At 66.6% G+C, this 23856-nt stretch overlaps 2 protein-coding genes across 7 annotated transcripts; one reads left to right on the top strand and one right to left on the bottom strand.

Annotated features, from left to right (window-relative positions):
- The first annotated feature begins 8927 nt into the window (after nt 1-8927).
- On the top strand, nt 8928-16815 carry TCEA2 (transcription elongation factor A2). Of its 2 annotated transcripts, XM_032604334.1 has the most exons (10): nt 8928-9140; nt 12023-12085; nt 12407-12512; nt 13406-13496; nt 14575-14705; nt 14941-14997; nt 15356-15510; nt 15580-15726; nt 16300-16371; nt 16592-16815. In XM_032604334.1, the coding sequence occupies exons 1-10, from the start codon at nt 9069-9071 to the stop codon at nt 16598-16600; spliced, it is 903 nt and encodes a 300-aa protein (XP_032460225.1). In that variant the 5' UTR covers nt 8928-9068; the 3' UTR covers nt 16601-16815. The 2 variants fall into 2 exon arrangements, with proteins under 2 accessions (XP_032460225.1, XP_032460224.1); XM_032604333.1 differs by having other exon boundaries at nt 15356-15726.
- An 851-nt stretch (nt 16816-17666) lies between these two features.
- Nucleotides 17667-23844, bottom strand: RGS19 (regulator of G protein signaling 19). 5 transcript variants are annotated; one of them, XM_032604338.1, is made up of 7 exons: nt 23710-23770; nt 23127-23205; nt 20455-20552; nt 20123-20244; nt 18918-18992; nt 18576-18810; nt 17681-18503 (listed from the first exon to the last, which is right to left on the bottom strand). In XM_032604338.1, exons 3-7 carry the CDS (start codon nt 20482-20484, stop codon nt 18312-18314), a joined length of 654 nt encoding a protein of 217 aa, XP_032460229.1. In that variant the 5' UTR covers nt 20485-20552; nt 23127-23205; nt 23710-23770; the 3' UTR covers nt 17681-18311. The 5 variants fall into 5 exon arrangements, with proteins under 5 accessions (XP_032460227.1, XP_032460226.1, XP_032460229.1 ...); XM_032604339.1 differs by lacking the exon at nt 23127-23205 and having other exon boundaries at nt 23710-23826; XM_032604336.1 differs by lacking the exon at nt 23127-23205 and having other exon boundaries at nt 17667-18810; nt 23710-23844.
- Between the last annotated feature and the right edge of the window lie 12 nt (nt 23845-23856).

The following is a 23856-nucleotide window of genomic DNA, read 5'->3' as shown; positions in this document are numbered from 1 at the left end:
CAGGGGATCTGGGCTGCAGACATTGAGGCGTCTCCCCCAGGGCAGGCCCCTTCCCTGCCCCTCCTGCTGAGGGTGGTTCTTTTGGGGCTGGGATGAGTTTTCCCTCCTGCACATCCATTCGTAGCTTGGGAGCTCTGTAGCCCCACTACCACATCAGGAGCCCCACCCCATGTGCTGGGAGCTCCATGGTGCGTGCGTGACCATAGGTGTCGGTGACCCTGGGTCTGTGTGGCCAGAGCTTCTGGGTCCTCTGTCTCTGGTAGTCCCTCTAGGCCACAGTCAGTGCTTATGAGTGGGGTGGGTTCCCTGTGGGTCTGACAGCTCGCCCCAGCGGCTGCTCCTGAGCTGTCCTGGGGAGAGGCCAGCGTGCCTGCAGGGGTCCTCTGGGGGCCGCTGGGCGTGCACCCTGTCCCCAGGGCAGGTCCTGTGGTTGTAGGCCTGGGTGGCTTCCAGATCTCCCAGGCCCTGGCACCTAATTCATGGACACTGACCCCATGCTGGGGCACTGGGGATAGTCAAGGTGGGTCCTCTTGGGTCTCGGGGGAAGACTGGCTTTTCCTGGGAGGCAGGCAAGAACGGGGGGCCTGGGGGTGGGCGGGTGCACAGCCTCTCCCAGTGCTGCCAGCTCCCCTTTGACCAGTGTAGGTGGGTGGACTGGGCAGCCTGCAGGGGTTGGTGGGGAGAGATGTGTGAGGAACGCTCCAGGCTGAAGGATGGGTCCCAGGGGCCAGCACTCGACGGGCCTCTCCCTGCAGCCTTCTGAGTGTGGTCTGGGTCACCAGGGCCTGGCTCAGCCTGGGCAGCAGTGGGTCTGGGATTATCATCACTGGGCTTGGGGAGGAGGCTTCCCGGTTCCTCTGCTCAAGTACCCTACCTTGGGATGGACTTTGGGTTCCCCTAGGGGCCCTGCCTGGCCCCCCGCAGCCCCTGACAGCTGAGTTGCTCAAGCTGCTGGGAGCGCAGTGGCCACAGTGCCCAGAATTACCTCACCACCAGTGCCCACCCCCCAGGATGGCCGCTTCTCCTGGCGCCAGCCAGTGACCCTCCCTCTTGGCTGGGCTGTGGAACTCAGGTGTCCGGCTGTCACGTCCTGTGGGCCAGGGCTGGGCAAGGCAAGGGGAGCGTCTCTCGGGGTAACACCCACCTCCTGGGGGTCAGGCTACCCTTCCCTGTGTGCTGCCCGGCAGGCACAGGGCCGGTGGCTCCGGCCCGTGGTCCAGTTGGGAAGACAGAGGGGTGGGAGCTGCAGGCAGGGTGGCCCTGACCTTGGAGCCTCGGGGCGGGGGGTTCCCCCTGGGGCTGTAGGAGGGCCGGCATGGGTGTGGCCAGTTGTGCATCCAAGGTGCGTGTCTGTGCATCTGTGTGTGGTCTGTGTGTTCGTGTCTGTCTGCCCAGGTGTGGGGGTGAGGCTGGACTCTGCCACGGGGACATGGGGCCCCGCGGGGAGTAGAGTGGAGGTTTGGCCCTGGACACCCACCAAGGGAAGGGTTCCCCAAGACTTCTCTGGCTACCAAGCTGTGGCCCTTGATCCATCCACAGTCTGGGGGCGTTCCTATGTCTCCAGGACCCCCCTCAGGCTGGCCTGGTCCAGGTCTGCTGCCACCCACCCTTGGGGGGGCCCTGTCTGCAGCCTGCATCTCCCCAGACAGAAGGTGGGAGGGCGGGCAAGCTTGCTCTGTGAGCGGGGTCTGGCCTGGGCGTCCAGTGGACACTGCCTTCCTGGCCCTCCGCCCGCTCCCTCCCTCAGCCTGGACTGGACCCCTAGGCTCTGGTCGAAGCCTGCAAGGGATGCTGGGTAATCCCCTCGGTGGCTCTGAGTGGGGGCTTGGCTGGGCCCTGGGGGTGGCGGACCTCCCAGGCGCTGCTGCCCGGGGCATAGACCTCACAGGCTCCCAGCCGCCCAGGCCTGGCTAATGCAGGGGCAGAAGCAGGGGCTGGGACCAATTACTGAGTCGGGTGGGGCAGGATCCTCCTGGTCCCAGAGGGCGGGGCTGGGGTCCCTGTCAGGCGCTCATCCAGGTGGAGAGGTCTCTGGTCTCCTGACACCTCGGCTTTGGAGCCAGGCCGCCCAGTTCAGACCCTTCCTTGTGGTCCTGGAGACCAGGGCTCCAGGACTGGCCCGGGGCCTCCGGCTTGTCCTTGCGGCTGCTCCAAAGGCTGGAGGCGGGTGGGGATGGGGGTGGCCTCTGGGGAGAGCACCCGATGGCCTAGAACCCAGTGGGCACACGCCCAGCGGCAGGCCTGGTCCTGGTGGACCCTGGGGCTCAGGCCTGGGGCTCCAGGCTCGCCCCACCCATGCTTTCCTGCTCAGTCCTGGGGTGCTGGGCGCAGTGTGCAGAGGGCCACGGGGCTATGAGGGAGCTGGCACGGTGCTCGCGCTTGCAGGGCAGTGCTCTCAGGAGTGCTGGGGTCAGTGCACGGTTTGCCCCCGTCGTGGGACCTGGGAGTCCCAGAAGAGCTGGGCGCTGCGGGAGCTGGGGTGCCAGCGTGCCCGTCGGGGTGCCCCGTGGGCCTTGGGCGCGTGGAGAGAATGGTACCATTGCAGGTCTCAGGGCTGTTGCGCAGGGACTGGGCGCGCCCCTGAGTGCTTTGGGCCAGCAGGAACAAATGGGCGGGGGGCTTCTCTGGGTTGAAGGGGCCTTGTGGGTGGGAGGGCACTGAATGCAGCGTGTGTGAGGAGGACCCCGTGACGGTGGCTTCAGGGGTCAGGCGGGCTGTGGGCAGTTGGCTTAGGTCACTTTTGTGGGCGTCCCAGGTGTTGGGGTCGTGAAGAAGCGTTTCCGAATGCCGGGCTGCCGTGCTGGAGGGGAGTTGGGGTGCTGAGCCCGGCGAGCCCTGGGGCACCGGGGCCACGCTCGTCATCCAGCGACCTGCGTCCTGTGTGGGCCCTGCTTGGTGCTCAGCGGGGGCTCCGTGGGAAGCTGGGGCGGGGGCCCAGGCCCCTCTTGGTTTCCACGGCAACAGCAGGGAGGAGCCAGGAAACACCAGCTCAGGAAGGAAGGCCGCAGCTGAGAGGAGGGCCAGCCTGTTTGAGCAGGCGCCAGACACTCTGTCTGTCCAGTTGTCCGGCCCAGCTGGCCAGCCAGGCCCCGTGTTCCTGCCTTTGGGTCCACCCCCCTATGCCTCTCAGTCCGGGCCCCGGGCAGCCTCTGGGAAGGCTGTCTTTGCTCAGACCTCGGTGACCCCGGCCCCGGTTCTCCAGGAGTGGTGCCCTGGTCCCCCTCAGGGGCTCTTGGTGGGGCAGAGATGGGGCTCTCTGCGTGTCCTGCCTGGGGGACTGTGTGTTGGCACACTTGCGTATCCCGGGCTCCCACCCCGACTGCCCTGCCCTGGGCTGGCCTGGCTCGTCTTCTCGCCTACTGGGCTCTGGTGACCGTTCTCATTGGCCCTGGGAAGCATGGGGAGAAGGGGCGGAGCCCCCCAGGTGGTCGGTCACTGGCCCACGGGGCCTGGTGGGCACGGCAGCTGTGAGTTTCTTTTCGGCTGTGGCCCTGGCTTTGGTGACAAATGGCTTTGATGGTCCAACCGGTTGGGGCTGCCAGCTGGCCGGGGGGCAGCCTGTGTTCCTGGGGACCATCTGCCCCTTCCTGCTCAGGGCCAGGAGCCATCCACTCATCCATCCATCGACTGGTTATTGACCCCACCGTGGGTCAGGCCCTGTTCCAGGAGATAGGGATTTAGCAGCGGAACAAAACAGCCCCAAGCCCTGCTTGTGGGGAGTTTCCGCCCTGTTGGAGAGGGAGCCGATCAACAAATCCACAAACAAGTCAGAATCCGGAGCGCCAGGCTGTGGAGGAGAGAGGGGTGCTCACTGCCTGCCCATTCAGGAGGTGACTGTGGAGCCAACCCTGAAGGAAACACGTGAAAGCAATGAGGGGACACGTGGGGAAGAGTCTTCTGTGCAGAGGAAACAGCACATGCAAAGGCCCTGGGGCAGGGACCTGTGCTGGAGAGGGAACCCGGGGCCGTGTGGGGCCTGGGAGGGTCTCGCTTTCTTATCTGAAGGAGACTTGGTGGCTTGGGAGGGTTTTGAGCAGAGGAGGGGTGTGATCTGGCTTGGCTTCCCACAGCTGCTGTGTGGAGATGGGCCTTGCAGGCAGAAGGATGGACTCACCAACTCACCACTAGGAGAGAAGGGCAGGGGTCTGCTGTGGGAGTGGGGCTGGCCAAGGTCACCTCCCAAGGCCTGGCTCCTCGGCCCCCAGTCTGCCTCTCCCAGGAGTTTCCTTTGTCTCTCTCCACCAGGGCAGGGCTGGTGTGCCTGCACTGCCAGGAGGCACTGCCTTGGGGACCCCTGTGAGTCAGACCCCCTGCTTTCACCGGAGCCCCTGACCCTGCGGCTGCTGGGGCCCCTGTGGAGGGGGAGGGTGGGGTGGCCGCCAGGCTGGCGGGCTGGCAGGGCAGGGAGGGCGGTGTTTCTGGGAATTGTGTGGGGGAAGCGCATTGTTAGAGCAAGCCTGGAGCAGGCCGCCAGGGCCGGCTGCTGCTGGCCTCTGGGGGATGCCTCCTGCCTCCCCCAAAGTTCTGCCTCTGGGGGAGGGGGCTGGGCCTGGGCCAAGGCTGTGGGCTGGGCTGGGGACTTTCCGCGAGAGGTTGCTGGGGGCAGCGGTTCTTCCCATTCCGCAGACTGAGAGACCGAGGCCCAGAGAGGGGGCGGCTGGATGGCAGAGCCGAGATACGCGCTGGCACATGGGACAGGGGACTCGTGCTGGACTTGGTCCCTGGTCACTGCCCTGCCTGACCTCAGAGGCCGGGATCTGAGGGCGGCCTGGATGGGGTTGGCTGGGGTCTGAGCTCCACAGAGCCCCTGTGGTGGGGAACTGCAGCCCCCAGGGCGGGCTGGAGGGTCTGACGAAATAGGGTACGGAAACAGCTGGGTGCCCGTGTCGGGGGAGAGCTGCCGACAGGGTGACAGGGGAGGGGTGGGGGCTTCTGGGGCTGAGAGATCTCCCCGCCCCGCCCCCGTGGCCATGGGGAGACGGGGAGCGGTCTCCGTGTGAGTTTGGCGGCACTGGCCTTCCCACCGAGGCCCCTGTCCCAGCCAGAAGGGAAGCACAGACTCGACCTGCTGGGGTCATGGCCGGCTTTGGGCGGGCAAGTGGTGGGGGACACAAATAGAAAAATTAATGGCCTGAGCTTCCGATGTTTCCGTGCACTGAGGACGGGGGAGGGGCAGGCCTCTGGGCCAAAGGTGCAGCCCGTCTCTTGGGGGATGGACCCTGGACGTGTTGTTGGGATATCCCCAGACCCCTGTCAGGGCTGTGTCTGCCCCCTCAGAGCCCCCAGGGCAGGGCCAGGCTCCCTACGGCGCAGGACTCCTGAGGGCAGACCCATGTATCTCTCGCCATAAAGGGGTCAGGCGTGGAAGACCCCTGCAGGAGGGGACACAGCCCTAAGGGGGAGCTGGGGGGTCAGCCCCAGGGTGGGGGCAGGAACGGGGCTTCTACTAGGCGCTTCCCTGGGGACCATCGCGGGGACGGAGGGAGGCCCCCTGGCGGTGGACTGGTGGGGTGTCCAGGAGGGCATCCTGGAGTAAGGGGGCTGGGTGGGTCTGGGAAGGTGAGCTCGTCTGTCCCCTACCCTTGGGGGCTCTGTCCCTGCTCCTTGCTGATTCCTCTTCACCTCTGACCTCTAATCAGGAGCCCTGCTCATGGCTCACAGTCTCCAGACACGGCCTGGCACCTCCTTGTTGGGTGCCCCTGGCCCTCAACTCTCCATGGCCCACTGCTGCCCCTCCTGGGCCCATCTCAGGAGGAAGTGGAGGGGCTGGGGGTCGTGGGGACAGGGCCCCACCTGATTCTAGGAAGGTCTGTGTGTCAGGGCTGCAGCCCAGAGTAGCAGGCAAGTTGGTCCCGGGCTGGCCTCTCACGGGGTGCGGGGTGGGTGTTTTGGGGGCTCACCTGCTTGGGGGTGGCCAGAAGGTGAAGGCGTAAGTTCTTTCCAGCTCCCCCCAGGGTGCCACGTTCCTTCCGTTACCCAGTAGGTGTCTGGGGGCTGGGACGCAGCAGAGGGTGGAACTCAGGCCTGGTTCTTCTGGCCGGCCGAGCAGTCCGGGGAGACAGACGCCTCACAGCCCCTGGGCGTGTGGTTTGTACGATGCCCAGCGTGCACACACGTGGGCAGCTTCATGCATCCCCCCCGCCCCCACGTGACTCGGGCGGTATGCCGACTCCCTGGATGCAGCAGAGAGGACATGGGGTCTGGAGCCCCGGTGAGCACCCTGTTGTGGGTACAGCCAGGTTCGCGGTCCTGATGTCACCCTGCAGGCACAGCTTTCTGAGGGCGCGGGAGGGTCTGGGGGCCCAGGCAGCTTGTTGGGGGACGTTCCTTGGAGGAAGAAGTTCCCAAGTTTGGGTAGGGTCCGAGGGGTCTTGGGTGGGCCGTAACTGACCTGAGCAAGGTTCTGGGGGTTGTGAATTCACGAGGGGCCCTGGGACCAGGGACTTCTAAGGTGGGGGAGTCGGCGGTTTTGGGGTTGGTCGGTCAGTGCTACCCTGGCCAGGGTGGGACCCACCGACAAACCCCACACGTGAGGGTCACTCTCCAGGACTAAACACAGCCCCACCCGGGCTGCTCCGAGGCTGTGGCCAGAACCAACTGGACCTCCTGGGGGGTGGGGGAGGGTGGTGGCCACCTGGCCCGCAGGCCGTCTGTGGCTCACTCCTGCCACCTAGCGGCCTCTTCTCATTGTGGGACCTGCAGGACACAAGGCGGGTCACCCGGCCCGGACACTGCGTGGGGGTGGCTTCCACGTTGGAATGCACCGTGTCAGGGCTCAGGGCTCCCGTGACGGCCCGAAGGGCCGTGGTCCGCAGGTCCCCGGCTGCGAAGCACCCCACCTCCCCTGCCACGCACCCGCGCCTGCCTGTCCACTCCCCCTTCCCCATCACCTGCCCTGCCCGGGGCCAGGCTCCCCAGGCTGGGCCCTCCTCCCGCAGGACGCCCCACCTCCTGGCCACTCTTCTCGAGCGCCATGGCGTCTTGGTCTCCCTTTGTCTGCAGCCTCGGTGGCCTTAGTCGAGAGCTTCTGAGACACGTCAGGCTCCTGACGAGCTGTCTCTGTGGCCCTTGCAGGAAGCTCCAGAGGTAGAGACCACCTGGCTTCTCATGAAAGAGGACGAGGGCCTGAGGTGGGCAGTCTGGGTTTTCCACTGGCTGAACCGGGGAAGGGCCTTGGTGCTCAGCTGACAGCCCCTCCTCGCCTCCCTGTCCTTGCTTTGGTGCCACGTTGCAAGGCAGCGCACAAAGTAAGCCCATGGGGTTACCATGGAAACCAACTATACCGAAACACAGTTACCAAATTATTTTCTAAAATGTGTGATATAGAACCTAAGTGCTTCTTTATCGCTGCAGCTCCCGGCAGTGACAGCAGTGAGCGTCGGCAGGACGCTGGGGTATCAGCAGGGTGGCTGTGACACAAGGTGCCTCTAGTTTGTGCCGTGGTCAGTCCCAGCCCTGCTGCGGGACAATACGTGTCCCCTAGAGAGCAATGCAGAGGCGACCGGGAGTCTTTCCCACTAGTCTTTCTGCCGGGGGGTTGGTTCCTGACCCGCAGGTTGACACCCTGTCCTATTCTCCCTCCCACCCGACCCAGTCCCCCTCCTCAGCTCCCAGACCTGCCCTGTCTCCATCTCTGCCCACCCCCACCTCCCCAGGTTGGTCCCTGTCCTGCGGCCGCCTCTGTCCCTCTCGGCAGCTTGGATACGGTCACAGGGGCTGAGGTACAAACTCTGCAGCCTTGGAATACAGTCCCCAAGCCCCTGCTCTCCTCTGTGTGCCCAGTGTTCAGTGTCTACCCGGCTGGCTCTGCCACTTGAGGAGAAAGGACAAAACCCCAGGGCCCCACCCCTGGGGGACAAGGGGCAGGGCCCTTCCTTCTTAACCAGCTTCTAGGTCATGCTTTAGAGTCTCTGTGGCTTGAAACATCCAATCCAGTCCCACACATAGAAGCCTCCCTCACTCAAAGCCAGGACAGAGGAGGCTGCCCAGCTAGGCCTCCCCAACAGACAAAGTTAAGCTGATTCGAGGACCGATAGGAGGAAATTCCTCCTCCAAGCACCACGACAGGGCATCCTGAGATGCTGAGCTCAGCCATGGCTTCTGACAAAGGCTAGAGCACAGGGGAGAGCGTGTCAACCACACGGTCAGCATGCAGCAAAGCACTCAGCCTCTCCCCTCTGGAGTGGGCGGGTGTATCTCCGAGAAACCTCAAAGCAGCTTCCGGTCCCTAAGATTACAGTCAGAAAGGTGAGCATCAAGAGAGGCCTCTCAGAAGCATCACCTGGGCTGCCAAGAAGGGTTCGTGCCAGACAGTCCAACCCTGGCGGAGGCACCAGTTGAGGCAGGGTCTGGGCCATCAGCACAGCCCCCAGGAGTAGGTCACTGTTACGGAGCCAGCCTCGAGGCTAGTCCCCATCTGATTTCTCCGCAGGGCAAAGGAGGACAAAGTGCTGGGGGTTGGGGGTGGGCATGCAGAAACCCCGGAAAACCAGCCTGAGGGCCGACCCTCCCCCCCTTGACCATGCTCCGAGGGTCCCCGAGGCCACAATCCCGGCCAGAGCGCCCAGGAGGTCGGGCAGCGGAAGGTGGCGGAGGAGGGCTCATGGGGCGGGGAGAGGGGACGGACCCCAGCGTGCCTTTTCGGCCCCGCGCAGTCGGACCCTGGCCGCCCCCGCGAGGTGTTGGGAGGAAAGCGCGGGTTCGGCGCCGCGGCCCCCACGCACGGCCGCGCCCCGCGCTGCCGCAGCGCCCTCCGCCGGCTAACCGGTCCACTGGCGGCTGCCCGCGTAAGGACTACACTTCCTAGGATGCCCTGCGCGCCCCCTGGCTCCTGGGAGTTGTGGTCCGGGGCAGGGCGGGCGCGCGCGGGGCGGGCGGGCGCGAGAACTACGTATCCCAAGATGCAGCGCGGTGCCGCGGGGGCCGGAGGTTTGAACGGAGGGTCTCCCGCCCGTGGCGGGGCTGCGTCTGCTGCGGCGGGTGCGGGAGGCTGCGGCGGCCGGGGCCGGGGTCCGGGCCGGGAGGCCGAGGCTGGCGCGGCGGGCGCTGGGGGCGGTGCCCCCGAGGCGATGATGGGCAAGGAGGAGGAGATTGCGCGGATCGCCCGGAGGCTGGACAAGATGGTGACCAAGAAGAGCGCGGTGAGGGGCGCGGGCCGCCAGGACCCCGGGACCCCCGTCCCGCCGAGCCCCCGCCGAGCCTGCCGAGTCCCCGTCAGGGCCGCGGCGACCACCCGAGGGGCAGGACGAGACTCCGCCCCGGGAGAGACTCCCGGGACACGGGGAGACCCCCGCCGGAGGCCGAGACCCCCGCCCTGGGCCAGCCCTGCCCTTCACCTCGCACCCACGGCAGAGGCCGCGATTCGGTCTGAACCTTGTCCCGGGAGCCAACCGCTCTGGACTCAAACCCAAACTGCCAGACTGAGACCCCGCAGGCCTGGGATCCGCCCGCTTCCTCCCCTCACTCCGGAGCCCCTCGGGAGGCCGGGCTGGCGGAGACCCTCCTCGACCCAGTCCCTCCAGGCCCTGCGGAAGGAAGCCCCGGCCCGTGCAGCCCTGACTGGCCGCCCCCCAGCCCCCGTCTTCCTCCTCCCCAGCCTGGGCATCCTCGAAGTCCTCCAGAACTCCCCGCCGAGCCCCATCCCCGACTCAGAGACCTCTGTCCCACCCTAGGTCTCCCACACCCATTCTCCTCCTTCAAGAGTTTGGAGTGTGAGATTGGACCCCCTTCTCCCCTGGAGCTACAGCGCCTCCCCTACCTCTGCCGGGCCTGGGGCTGCGGCCCCCATCATCTCATTTTCACCGGCCAGCCGGCCAGAGGCCTTTCTTGTCTGGGAGGCCCTTTTTTTTCCTTGTCTGTTCAGTCCCCCAAGAACCAGGTTGCCCTAATAAATCCTTTCCTTTCCTTAGCCAGGGCTCAGCCAGTAGCTACTGGGGAGTTGGGTAGATGCGTAGGCACCCTTGGGAAAGAGCCCTAGGAAGCCCTCAGCCTGGCCTGGGAATACCCAGGCGCAGGACTCCCCCCCGACCCCCGCGACCAGCTGTGCTCACTCTGCGGCCGGCTTCTGTCGTCCCTCGGCCAGTGAGCCTTTGGGGAAGGCTGTGCCCGGTCTCGGGCTGGTGGTGGTAGGGGGCGGACAGCACATGGGGCTTCAGTTTCAGGCCCCTCTCAACTTTGGACCTTGGTGGTCTGGGTATCCTCGCAGGAAGCATCTTTGGTGGGTGGTACCTGTCTCTAGGGAGTGGAGAGGAGTCCTGCTGGCTCCCTGAGAGGCTCAATAAACGCGACCAGCTCTCTCCCCAGACTGAGCTCCTGGGGCGGGGCCGAGTGGTGGTGGGGGCCGTGAGGGAGGGTCAGCTGGGGTCTTGAGATGCCTGCCCCACCACCCCAGGGCTGTGTGCCCGCACTGGTGGTTTGGGGGTGACTTTCGGGCTGAGCGTGGTTGAGTCTGGGTCTTTGGACAGGGTTCTCCCCCCGGGGCCGGGAAGGGGCTGGCTCCCACGCTTTCATTCATCCATCAAGCAGCAGCGCCTGCCCCAAAGCCCGCAGGATGCTCGCACCCCTGGGGCTGTGGGCAGCACAGAGCAGGGTTGTGGGAACATCTATGGCTGTTTCCAGAGATGACCAGAGAAAGAAGCTGCTTCCCCTCTGAAGGAGACAAAATCAATGCGCCCCAGCTGGGGGCAGAGATGGGCCACGGAACCCACGGAGCGCTGGGTCGGGCCAGGCAGGACTGGGGGAGGGGGCATCAAGGTGGAGCACCGCATGGATGGAAGCCCAGGGGAGAATGAGGAGGGGGGACAGGTGTGGACTGGGAAGGGGGCTGGGGGGCTTGGGGCGCCATGGAGTGGGGGGTGAGAGCTAGCAGAGGCTCCTGGTGGGTCCCAGTGCCTTTGAGGCCCCTTGGGGGAGTTGGGGGCCGTGACTGGGAATCACGTTTATGCCCCTCTGGTCCGGAGGCCACAGAAGGCTGGCGTTCTGCAGCCCGGGGCTCCGTTTGGGGGAAAATGATCGATCGCAGAGTGGCGCTGTGCCCTCGGTTCTGGTGACCATTTGTCCCCTCTGAGGAGCTGACTACAGGGCTCGACTCTGTAGCCCAAGGGGCAGGGCCCGCGGGGGTGACGAGGGGGAAGCTGCGGCCTGAGCAGAAATGCCGTCCAGATCAGGGATGGGGCAGGCTCTGCCCCTCCCACGGCCAGGCTGCGGGACATCTGAGGCTGTCACCCCTTGGATGGCTGCCTCCTTCATGTCGTGAGGGAGACATGCACACGCGAAACCACGCCGGTGGGTTCCGTGAGCCTTCTGTGGAGGAAGGCGAGGCAGGGAGCGAATGGGGTGGTGCCGGGCTGCTTGCCGTCGTCAGCGGGAGAGGCCTCACGGAGAATGTCATTTGCACAGAGCTTTGGAGGGAGAGTGGGGCAGGCGTGTCGCTGGCAGTGGGAGCAGCGGGTCCCGGGGCGGGCAGCTCGGCCCCCTGAGGGGCCCTGGGGAGCTTTGTCTGCTGTGGAGCCATGTGGCCCCTGTGTGTGCGGCTACGAGAAAGCAGATGTGGGCAGGGCTGCCGGACAGAGAAGGGAGACGGGGTTCTGGCACAGCCGTCCAGGCGAGGTGACGCGGCTGGAGGGAGTGAGCAGGGGGCGTGGGGTGCACATGAGGGGAGCAGAGGTCCCTGAGGGCTTGGCCCCAGCAGGCGGCACTGAGGAGAGGCTGCCTGAGCCACGTGGGTGGGGGATGTGGGACCCGGCAGGTGCGGGCACCGCTGGGGCGGCACCTCCACCTGGTGCGCCGCCCCTGCTGGGGATGGGCTTCGGCCCTTTCCCCTGACGGCCCTCGGGGGCCCTGGGCTGGGGTTAAGTGCACAGCTGCTTCCCTTCTCGTGCCTGCCTTCCCTGGGCATCTCACCCCAGGTGGATCTCCAGCCTGTCACTGCCTTGTGTTCCCCTAACCCTCGTGTGTAGGAGGAGCTGAGCTTGCCCACTGAGACCTCAAAGTCATTTACGCGGGTCCTCCCTTCTCCTTCCAGGAGGGAGCCATGGACCTGCTGCGGGAACTGAAGGCCATGCCTGTCACGCTGCACCTGCTGCAGGTAGGGCCCCGTGTGCCCCGTCCCCCAGCTCCCAGGCACCTGGCAGAGCTTCCTGCTCCCCACCCCGGCCCTTGGCTGGCACGAATCCTTGCCTCTGAGGAGACTGTCCCTTGCCTTTCTCTGTTGCTCCACGAGACAGGGAGGGGCATTCAAGGACAATCCACTGTGTTCCTCGCTGAGGTTCCTGCACATGGGGCAGTAACCGTCGGGGGAGGGGGCATCCACCTCCCCTCGCTGGTGCCCAGCTTGCCCTGTGGGAGTCACCGAGGGTCTGTGGGGAGGGTCTGACCGCTGCCCCCAGCCTGGCTGCTTGCCTTGCAGTCCACCCGCGTCGGCATGTCTGTCAACGCCCTGCGGAAGCAGAGCTCGGACGAGGAGGTCGTCACGCTGGCCAAGTCTCTCATCAAGTCCTGGAAAAAGCTCCTGGGTGCGGGTCAGGCAGCCTAGGCTGAGCGTGGGGGCCAGGGGCACCCAAGACGCGATGGCCCTTGGCAGACTGTGCTGTTCCCGAGCCAGGGCCACCTGGGATCCAGTCCAGGAAGCACTGGCTCGGGCTGGGAGGAGGGGGCTCCATGAGGAGCAAGGGGAGTTAAGGCTGCGCTGAGCCCTGGAGGGGGGCCTGGCAGAGCTGGGGGAGGTCGCCCAGGGGAGGAGTGTGGGGCAGTCAGAGGGCAGGGGGCAGCTCCGGACGTCGGGGGGAGGGGGGGCGAGGAGGGGGAGGAGGAGGAAGGGGCGTCTGGAGCCCCTCAGGGAACAGGGGCAGCCTCTTTCTAGGGACAGTGGGGCGACTGGGATGCCCCCACTGGACCCTGAGGTTCCCCTCCCTTCCCAGCCCCTCCTGGGTTCTGTCCAAACCCTTGGGAAACAGAGCTGCATGTCCTGGGCTTCTCTCCAGTCCTGCGTGGCTGTTGGGCTGCGTGTTGGACCAAGCGTATTTATTCTGGTGGCATATGGGACGCTTCTCGTCCTGTGGGAAGGTCCCCAGTGCAGGCTGGGACTCACTCGATGGCTCGCTCTGGGGCCGAGGCCCAGCTGGGGAGTGGCCATGCCCGGCCTGCCTGCGGTGACCAGCCTTTGTCCAAGTCCAACCATGCCATCCGTGAAGGCCATCACTCTGCGGGGGGGGAACTTCCGTACTCGGGGAGAGTTTTCAGAACCTTCCTTGGCTGGGGAGAGAGGACCGCAGTGGTTCGCAGGAAGCTGGGGCTGGAGGCAGGGTCCGATGTGCCTTGGTGGTGGTCTGCCCCCCTCCCTGGCCCTGCCTGCCCTCCGGGCCTGCCTTCTCCCAGCCAGCCCACCCTTCTTTCCCGACACGTGTAGATGCTTCAGACGCCAAAGCCAGGGAGCGGAGGAGGGGCGGGCCTCTGCCCACATCGTCCTCCAAGGAGGCCTCCGAGGCCCAGGACCCCAGGTAGCACGTCTGGAAGGCAGATACACGCCCCGCCCATGGCCCCACTTTCTCGGCAGACCGGGGTGCGGATTTCCAGGGGCGCTGGGTGGGGGTGCTGAGGTCATCAGCCCTTTCAGCTCCTCGGAAGGGACTCTCCCCAGGGTCAGTCTCTTGCTGGACACTTTCCCTCCGGAGACTCCTCTGGACCTTTTTAGCCCCAAGCATCTGAGGGGGGCGCTCTGTCTGCCTGGCTACACGGAGCTGACCCACGCCCTGAGCGGGCCTGTGGGAGCCCGTTGCTCACGTCCCCGGATCCAGGCCCCGGGCCAGGGTCCGATTCTCGCTGGCTAACTCTGGCTACCCACGTTGGCCTGGGGTCTCTGGCTGCCGGCCCCTCCCTCACCGGGGATGCCCCAGGCTGTGGCATGGTGCAGGTTTTGGGGCTACTGAGGCCTCCCTGCTCCTGCCGCCCCAGGGATGGGCTGTGGCTGAGAGGCTGCTTTGCCCTGGACCCCACTGGGCAGCAGTGGCCAAGGGAGAGGAAAAGCTGAGCTTTGGATTCACCGCATGGCTGTGCAGAGACGTGGGCCCATCTGCCCACCTGCACGTTTTATTTTTCCTCCAGGAAGCCGCCCGCTTCCACTGGCTTCCTCCACGGTGGAGGTCACAGGGTCACGAGATGCAGGGGTGTGAGAGGAGGGCCGTGGGTGGACAGAGCCTTGTGGACAGGCAACCCATGGAGGGGGGTGCCCAGACCTCCACGGGGTGGGGCTGCCTGCATAGTGGTGCCTGGTCTTGAGTGATCCCTCGTCCCGTCTGCCTCCCCCTGACCTGGCAGTTTGCGTTGGGCAGTGTGGCCCCGTGTCCCAGGTCTCCCTGAGGGTGGGGATCCCGTCTGGGGGTGTGTCCCACCCAGTGCTCCTCACTGCCTCTGGCCAGACCGCGTGGACGTGCTGGACCTGACTGTAGATGGGCAGGGTTCTGGGCCGCTGTCAGAGTGGAGCAGACGGGGTCTGGGGGCATCGTGGCTGTGACATTGGCTTTTCTGGGGACCGGCATCTCACGGAGGTCCACGTGGCCCGAGCGGGCCTCTCTCCAGCCGCAAGAGGCCAGAGCTGCCCAGGACGCCGTCGACACCCAGGATCACCACGTTTCCTCCGGTGCCGGTCACCTGTGACGCCGTGCGCAACAAGTGTCGCGAGATGCTGACCGCTGCCCTGCAGACGGACCGTGAGTGCCTGGGCCGGGGCCACCCAGCACACCTCGGGGTCCTGGCTCCTGACGCACGCTTGATTCCCAGGTGGCCTGGGCCCCGCCTGCCTGTGGAGGCCTGAGTCCAACCCCGTGCTGCTGACCTTGGGGGCGGGGAGCCGGGGGTCTCTGGGGAGCAGGACGCCTGGATGCTGCGCAGGCTGAGGTGTGGGGGGGAGCCGGCCGGGCAGCTGGTCAGGGCTCCTTCTTGCAGATGACCACGTGGCTGTCGGTGCAGACTGCGAGCGCTTGTCGGCCCAGATCGAGGAATATATCCTTTGTGCGGCGGCTTGGGGGCTGCAGATCTGGAGGAACGGCGGGGCCAGCCAGGCTCAGCTCCCCTGGTGGCCACTGTCCTGCGCCTTCGCCGGGGGATGGGGCGGTCGGGTGGGCGTGCTCGTCTTGGCCAGGGGGCTCCTCCCAGACCCTCTGGGGTCTGAGCGGGCCTGCGGTGGGCCTGGGTCCCGGGCCTCCAGCCCGCAGTTGGGTCTCAGCCGGGAGAGCGTCAGTTGTTGACGCCCTGGTGTGGCTGGCTCTTCCGACACGCCTTGCCAAAGGCCCTGGCTGACCTGGGGGCAGGGGTGAAGGGCGGGGCATCGGCCTCCCTACGGCTCCTTAAACGTGCGCACGCATCTTCCGGGACGTGGGGAACACGGACATGAAGTACAAGAACCGTGTGCGCAGCCGCCTCTCCAACCTCAAGGACGCCAAGAACCCCAGCCTGCGGCGCAACGTGCTGTGCGGCGCCATCACGCCGCAGCAGATCGCCGTGATGACCTCGGAGGTGAGCCCGTGGGGGCGCTGGGGGCTGCCCCTGGGGGGCCGCGGGCTAAGCACGCGCCGCTCGCCCCAGGAGATGGCCAGCGACGAGCTGAAGGAGATCCGCAAGGCCATGACCAAGGAGGCCATCCGCGAGCACCAGATGGCGCGCACGGGCGGCACGCAGACCGACCTGTTCACCTGCGGCAAGTGCAGGAAGAAGAACTGCACCTACACGCAGGTGAGCGTCGGCAGCCCTCCCGGAGCCCCGCCCCTCCTCGGAGCCGTCCGTGCCCCTGCTGTGCAGGCCGGATCCCCCTTGCGCCTGGACACGTGCGGTGTGAGCGGTGCTGGGACGGGGGTCCGACAACCTAGTCTCCGATGGGGCCGGGAGCTGCGGTCACCCTTGGGCCCTCCCCCTTGCCGAGGACCCCTGCTCCCCAGTAGGCAGTCTCGGGCGGTGGGTCCAGCCCGTTCGTTCTGGGGCACTGAAGTTTGGGAGCCCAGCCCCCCTGTGTTGCTGCTGGTGGGAGGATGGGTGCCCGGTGGTGGTAGCAGGACTCCACTCAGAGTTGTGGAGGTGGGCCCCAAGAGATGTTGGGCGGCCCTGTAAGAGGAAAGCGGTTGGGGCAACTGCAAGGTGGGGGTTGCAGGGCAGCCTCAGCCCAGGTGACGTGAGGCCAGCACGGCCTGAGGCCGTGGGTGGCGGGCTCCCCAGGTTGTGACTCCTGGGAAGTCCTGCTCCCTGGGGCCTCCAGCTGCAAGGGACTGAGGCCCTGGGGCTGGGCCCCTCCCACCGTGGCCCTCCCCACAGGTGCAGACCCGCAGCTCCGATGAGCCTATGACCACGTTCGTTGTCTGCAACGAGTGTGGAAACCGCTGGAAGGTAGGTGGGTGAGCCCAGGCCATCCATCCCCAGCCCTGTTCTCTGGAGGTGGGTGTCTCCAGCCTTTGTGGGGTCTGTGGTGTGAACTGGGGGATGGCCATGCCAGCCAGCCTCCTGGGAGCCTTGGAGATGGTGGATGGAGACCCCAGCCCTGCCTCCTGCCCTGTGGGGTCCTGCAGGCCACGTGGCTGGATGGGCGCCTCTCACCTGTTTCTTGCAGTTCTGCTGAGCCCTGTGCATGTGTGCCTGCAGCCTTGGGCCACGGCCAGTGCTGGCCGTCGCCCTTTCCCCATCCTCTGCCAACAGATACAGCTTCTCTGGAGACCTGCCCTTTGCCCACCTGGCCTTCCTCAGAAGGCAGCACACCCTGCCCCCCACCCTGCCTGCAGTGCACCTTTCCCCCTCTTACCCCCCAGTTATTAAATGTTTGTTTTTGCCACTGTTTTTTCCCTAGCCCTTGGTCCTGGTGGGCCATGTACAGGCCTGGGCTTCAAGCTGGGTCCCCCATCCCCTCATCTCTGGTTTGATCCCCCTGACCCCCGCCGCTGCGGAGACAGCCCACCTCCCTGGGGTCAGGTGACGCTGAGGCTTGGCCTGTTGGGACAGCACTGGAGGGAAGAGCCCGCTGGCTCTCAGAGGGGCCTGAGTGTGCCCGTGGGAGGGGCAGGGCTGGGCCTGCATAGCACGAGGATCAGGTGGGGGGGGGTGGCTGTGGGCGCACAGAGGAGCCGGGGTCTCACGACCTCTCCGGGCACCGCAGCTCAGGGTCCAGGGATTATGGGCGGGAGGCTAAGTCTGGGCCCCACAGCCGTGCCTGCCTGCAACCCTTCAGGATGCCCCACTGCTCGTGGAAGCAGTGTGGATGGGGGTGGACCCCTGACCAGACCCTCTGCGCCCCGGTTGCAGCGTTGAATCGCTTTACCAAGCAGAAACTCAGGGAACAGGGTGGCAAGCGTGTGCCTTGTGGGGCCTGTGAGACAGTACAGGTGACTGCCCGGCACCCGCGGTCTCGGGGAGGTCTCCCCCGTAAGTGTCCTGCCCTAGCCGGCCAGCCCCTGCCAGGGACCCTGCCTGCCCAGTGTCTCGCGTTGTCACCCTTGGTGGCCAGGTGCCTTGGGGGCGCCCTCGCATGCGGAGGGCTGAGCACAGCTGCCCGCTGAGGCTGTTGCTCTGAGGGGTGGGGTTGGAGCAGAGCACAGGGTCCCTTCACTGAGCGTGGCTGCTCCCCTGCTGGGGGTCGTGGACAACTCCTCGTTCTCTAATTCCCCCCGCAAATGTGGACAGAGGGGAGAGGCTTTTACTTTAAAAATATCTTCAATAATAAGATTCTATTTTGGGGGGAAGAGGAGTGGAGTTAAATATGAAAACTTTTTTTTTTGTTTTTTGATAAAACACACAGTGCCATGTTTCCTGGCTTAAACTCAATGAACATATAAAAGAGAAGCCGGGTCCTGCTGCCTTGAGCCTGGTTCTGAGGTCCTGGGTCTGATCCCGGGGTGCAGATGGCACCAGTTGAAGGTTTCCTCTTGTCACAAAACTAGGCAGCACAGAGCTTCTGTTCTCCACCAAAGGCGTTTCTCAGGGCCCCCAGGGGCCCGGGGAGGAGGACCTTGTGAGCTTTGTGGGTCCAGGATGCTTTCAGGGAGGGCGCCTCCTTTCACCAGGTGGGAACCCCAGCAGGAAGTGCTCAGTAGGGGTGGTGGTGCTGGAGGGGCTGCCTAGGCCCAGAGGCCCTCACGCCCGCCTCTCAGCTGGATCCTGGGGCGCTGGGTCCTCTGGGTGGGGAAGGGGGCTTCTGGCCTGCCCAGCACCTGGAGCTCCTGCCTGGGGCCGCCCCGGGCGCTGGGGCCGGCGGGCGTGCCCCGCACGTGAAGCGCATTTGTGAAAGGAGTCTCCACCCGCGGGAGGGGTCCCGCGTCCAGGCAGCCACGGTGGGCAGTCTAGGCCTCACTGGAGGATGTGGAGCGGCCCCGGAGCAGCAGGGCGCGGTAGGCGGGGGAGCTGAGGAAGCGGGGGTAGGAGTCTCGGTGCATCAGCGTGTAAATCTGCAGCTGCGCGTCGTCAAACGTGTGCGCCGACGGCTCCTGCATCTTCTTGTTGACGCCCTCCCGCACCCGGGAGTCCAGGCTCACCTGCGGGACAGGGGCCGCGGTCAGGGGCCCGGAGGTGCCCCCGCCCCCCACCCCGGTCCCCGCGCGGCGCACCTCCTTGGGGGACAAGATGGACACATAGTCCTCGTAGATGAGACGCGCCTTCTCGTCCACAACGTGCTGGTTGGCCTCGGCCTTGAGCTCCTCGCAGGCCAGCCAGAAGAGCATGTTCTCCTCGCTGTACTCGGTGCGCAGGAACTCGCGGAACACGCTGCGGCCCGCTGGGCTGTGCATTAGCTTGTCGAAGGACTGCGCCCAGCTCCGCACCTCCTCTGGGCTCGGCGTGGCACTGCGGGCACGGGCATCCGGGTATCGGCCACAGGCCGCGCCAGGCCCCGCCCCCTCCGCCCGGATTCCCCCCCCCCCGCACCGCGCAGACCCGCGGCCAAGACTCACCAGGCTTCGCAGCTGGGGAGGGGCTGCAGCCTGCTCTCTCGGGAGGCCCGCCACGCTCGCCGCCGCTCCTCGTTCCTGCCGGCAGAGGGGACGGTGGCACTGCCCTCCGCGGCACGCGTGTGCGCGCAGGACGCTGGCCACACGGTGACACCGACACGCGTCTGTATGGGCACGAGGCCTAGGGGCTCTCAGCACACATGTGAACCCCCTGCAGGGTGGGTCGGCTCCTTTCCCAATCGCCGGTCCGGCCCTGGGCCCGTCGTCTTGCCTTTGGGGCTTCACAGGCCCCTCGGGTACCTCTCCCTCCCTGGCCTGACCTCGACCCCCACTGCTTTCTCCCAGAGACTCCGACTGATGGGGAGAAAGCCCCCAGCCCGTGTGTCTGGCCCCTGACTCTCCCTCGGGGCCCTGCTTCTCTCCTTAGTTCCGGGCACAGCATCAGTGCCGGCTCCGCAGTCCACACCTCCAGCTGGACCTCGCCCCAGGGTCACTGAGACGGCTAACAGACACCTCAACCTCAAAGGGCCAGACACAACTCAGCTCCCACCCTACCCCCACCCGCCAGACGCCAGACTCCTCACTCCTGCTTGGCCCCCACTAGCCCTAACAGTTCACGGCCTCGCGTCTCTACCCCCAGGCGGTCCCTCCTGTTTCAGGCCTCAGTTGCTCACTGCTCAGCTGACCCCCCTTTGGATCCCCTCGGCGCTGTCCACTCAACAGCCACGGGGTGGAAGCCCGACAAGGGCCAGGCCTCTGCGAGGCACAAGAACCCCAGCAGGTTCCCTACGCGCCTAGGAACCACACCCCCCGGAGGCCCCACGTCCACCCCCTGCACTGTCCCAGGGCCAGGTCTCTGCTTAAGGCTCCTCCACCCGACACAATGCGTAGGACCTGCTTTTGTTCTGCTGTAGGTCCCCAGGGCCAGTCTGGGCGGGCTTACAGTAGACACACGCGTGCGCGCGTACACACACACGTGCGCGTGCTGGCTGGGTGCCTGCATGTGGACACAACCTCGGCACACCAGCCGTGAAAATCACACACGCAGAGGGGCCTGGGCACTGGCCGCCGGTCACCAGACCCCTGGACGAGTGCTGTGGGTGATGCCTCGAAAGCCCCCCGAGGGGCTGAGGAGTGGGGCCCTGGATCCCAGGTCTGCTCAGTGCCCCCCGCCCACCGGGCGCACGGTGCGCCCCCGGCCCACGTACCAGGAGCAGCTGCAGCAGCAGCACCAGCACAAGCAGCAGGGGCTGCGCCTGGGGGGGGCCGGGGGCGCCGCATCACGACTGGACGTGGAGGGAGGCTGGTCCCCCTCCTCCGGCCCTGCGTGCTGGGGGGAGACGGGGCCGCGTCAGCCTCCAGGCAGAACCACCTGCTTCCCCCCCACCCCCCGCCCGCCCCCCCCCCCCCCCCCCGCTGGGGGCCTGCTTGCTCCCGGCGGGGCGTGACCCTTCCGGCCTCCCAGGTGTCCAGGGGTCTCCCAACTCCTAGTCATGCCCCCAGCCCCCGAGGGACAGAGTCAGCGGTGGAGGCGGCCCACCTGCTTCTCAGCCTCAGGCGGGGTGGGCATGGGTGGGTGGAAGAGGTTGCCGGGGCTCCGTGGTGCCTGCTCCAGGACCCTCACCACAGCCTGGGGCTCTGAGAAGAGAGGCCGGGACTCTCATGGAGGACCTGACACCGGTGGCAGCCTGCCCCCCTGAAGAGGTCCCGAGTCTCTCCCTCCTCCCGGAGGTGTCCCCCGGCCCCCTGCCCGGCCTCCCACCTCCAGACCGCTCTGCCCAGGCCCTGACCCCCCACTCCAGTCTACACTGTGGCTGTGAGGGTATGTGGGGTCAGGAAGGAGGGGACCCCAGACAAGATCTCCACAGGAGGTTCTGGGACACCCCCATCTACTCGCTCCCTGGGAAGCCGGAAGCCAGGGTTCCTCTTTCTCGGTTTCCGGCTCCTGGCCCCTCCCAAGGGGGCTGGAGGCCCCCAGAGTCTGGGGCTATCAGGGCGGTGCATAGGGGAGGTGGTCAGACATTTAGACCCCCCATCCCAGCTCCCTCCATCCCAGGTTTTCCTCGGCTGCTGGGAGGTGGTGAGGGTTGCTCCCCACGAGGAGTCCGGATCAGCCCTGGGGAGGCTCTCCCCACCTGCTCCTGGGGACTCAGCAGGGGCAGCAGACCAGGCCTGCAGACAAGGAGGACTTGGGGCTGGGGCGGGACGTCCTGAGGGTGCGGGAAGTGCAGCAGGCACCGGTGAGGACGGCCGAGAGCCGCCAGGGACCGCCACCTTCTCGGCCCGGTCACTGGCCCGGCACCCGAACACTCGGCTGGCACCTTCCCGCGCCCAGGGTCTCCCGGCCTCCCTTGCCCCCCCCCCACAGGCTGCGGAAACCGCTGCGGCTGCGGCCCCAGGCCTGCCGCAGGGCAGGGCGGGCGCGCCGGGCGGCGGCGGGGGATGGGGTGCGTCCTGCTCCCGGGCAGGTTGGAGCCGCGGGGTCCCTTCCGCTCGGCGTCGGGGCGCACCTTCCACGGTGCGGACGCGCGGGGGGCGCCGGAGCCCCATCCGGGTGAGCGGCCCCCGCGGGGAACCCGCGGACCCGAGCCGCGGGGGCGGCCAATCAGGGTCCAGGAGGCAGTTTTGAACGCCTCCCCACCTGCCTCCCAGTCTCTACCTCGGCCTGCGCCCATCTCGGCCCAGGCGAGGCGCCCGGCCCCACCCCCGGGGCCGGGGGCGCCCCCTGGCACGTCTGCTGCGCGGACCTTCCTGAAACCCGGTCGCGAGGTGCTCAGGACTTGGTTTCAGTTTATTTTCTCATTAAATGATCATCCGCCCTGCTGCCCCCCCATCCCTCAGCTCTTGGCCTTTTAATGTCTGTTTGGTCCATGTTGGCCTCGTGGGGTGTCCAATGGCAAAAGAGGAAAGTGGACGCTCTGGGACAGGCCCCGGGGCAGTCACCAGGCTAGGCAGCTCCTGCCTCCCAGCCACTGACCGGGTGCTGCGCTCAGAGGTGACGGCCCGGGATATGCACACCTGGGGCACCCCTGCCTCCAGAGCCTGGGCATGCGGAGGCCTCGGCCTTGACCCAAATCTGGGGGCCGGGTGTAGGGTCCCACGGGGCCTTGGCCACTTGGCCACCTGCCTGGCTTCCCCTGAGATCGCTGGTGGTGGGGGACCCTCCAACTGGATCCCACTGGCTTCCAGCAAACAGATGGGGAAGAAGCAGCCCGACAGCATGCCTACCCTCAGGGGTCAAGTTTCTAGGGAAAGGAAGGGGTGTGGCAACCTCTGAGGTCTGGTAGCTGTACCCCAGACGGGCTGTGACTTCCCCAGGCAGAGCGGCTCTTCCTCCTCTGCACCCCTGCCCACTGTGAGCGGGGGCAGGGCCCCAACCCCCGCCCCCCCAGCACCCTGAAGACTGTACCCCTCTAGGCTGCCTTCTCCAACTCAGCTCTGACTTGGACGAGGGGACCTGCCCGAGGATGCAGGGCCCAGGTGCTGGGGCGGGAGGGGCAGGGGGAGAGGCCGTCCCTTCTGTCCTGGTTGTAGGCCCTGCACCTGGTCACCCATCCCTGGGCCTGGCTCCGTGCACCCTCCTCAGGCTGGCTGGGGCCACCTGTGCCCCTGGGGCACCTGCTCTCTTTCTTGGTGGGGGTACAGGGTCTGAACCAGTGTTCCCGCCCCTCATTCGGGCACGTGGGAGGGGGCTCCCTCCCCTCCCCCAGCCCCTCCAGGCTTTGGTCCCTAAGTCTGGGATAGGAGAAGCTGGACAGGCAGCAAGTTTGGCCTCTGGGGACAGAGGCTCCCTTGGGAGCGGCTGCTGCTCTGCTCCACAGAAGGAAAAAGAACGTCCCCGAGCCCGCCCAGTCCAAAAAAAGAATAAGAAAATGTGACAATCCCAGGAAAAAAATGCCATAACCTTTGGGAGGGGGGTTGACAGAGGGGCTCCATTCCCTTCTTCTCATCCTCCTCAGCACCTTTCCTGTCTGCCGAGCCGCCCCCCTCCCCCGTAGGTAAGTCCCAGCCTGGCTCCTCCAAGGCAGGCCAGGTCTTTTCTAGCCCTGGTGACCCTCGCCACTGCCCGCCTCTACAATGGTGGGGGCAACCCACTTCTCTCCCTCCCTCTCTCTCATGGTGGGTTTTGGCCTGGAGAAGTCTGCCCCTTCCTCCAGCCTCTGACGCCCCCACCCCAATCTCAAGGAACTCGCCGCCGTGCGCCCCACTCACCAGCGACCCAAAGGCGAGGCAGGGGCGGGAGGGGCCAGGTTCGCTCTGGGCCCCACCCTGGCTGCCGAAGGGGCGTGTACTGCAGCAGCAGGACTCAAGTCAGACGGCAGGAGGTCCTCCTGCGCGTTCTGGAGCGAGGCTGGCGCCTGGAGCCCCCGATCGGCTCGGGCCGGGGGCGCAGCGCCTTCCCTGCGACTGGCAGGGATGAGTGGCTGCCAGATGCAACAGGGTGGGGGCGGGGGCAAACCGGGTGTCCCGCCTCGGCCCCTCCCCACAGGCTGGGGGGGGGGAACGGGAGACGCGGAAACCTGGGTTCTTCCGGCCCCCCCCCCCCCGCTTTGAGCAATCACTTCCCCAGGCTTCGAGCTGCAGAAAAGGGGAACCCGGCTGCAACGGCCCCTCCCCCACGCGCGGGGACGGGCTCCAGTCCCGCCGCGGCCCAGGGTCCACGTGGACCCCGCGGCGGAGTCCTTGGGGCGCGGATTCCGGCGCCGGTTTCCGAGGCTCCCGCCCCGCACGGCCCCCGGGCCCTGGCCGGAGGGGCAGGGCCGCGGTCCTCGGCGCCGCGCGCGCGCGCACTCACCGGCCGCGCTCCCGAGGCACTCGCGCCGCAGCCGCCGGCCCGCGCGCTCCGAGGTCCGGCCGAATCGTCGGGGAGCGGGCGCAGGCTTCAGTGCGCAGGCGCCTCGGCCTCACTTCCCCAAAGCGCGGGGCCGGGACTTCCTCGCGC

Source organism: Phocoena sinus, chromosome 15 (assembly GCF_008692025.1).
Source record: "Phocoena sinus isolate mPhoSin1 chromosome 15, mPhoSin1.pri, whole genome shotgun sequence".
Classification (NCBI taxonomy): domain Eukaryota; kingdom Metazoa; phylum Chordata; class Mammalia; order Artiodactyla; family Phocoenidae; genus Phocoena; species Phocoena sinus.
The sequence above is the reverse complement of the archived record's forward strand: the minus strand, read 5'-3'. Positions and strand labels throughout refer to the sequence as shown.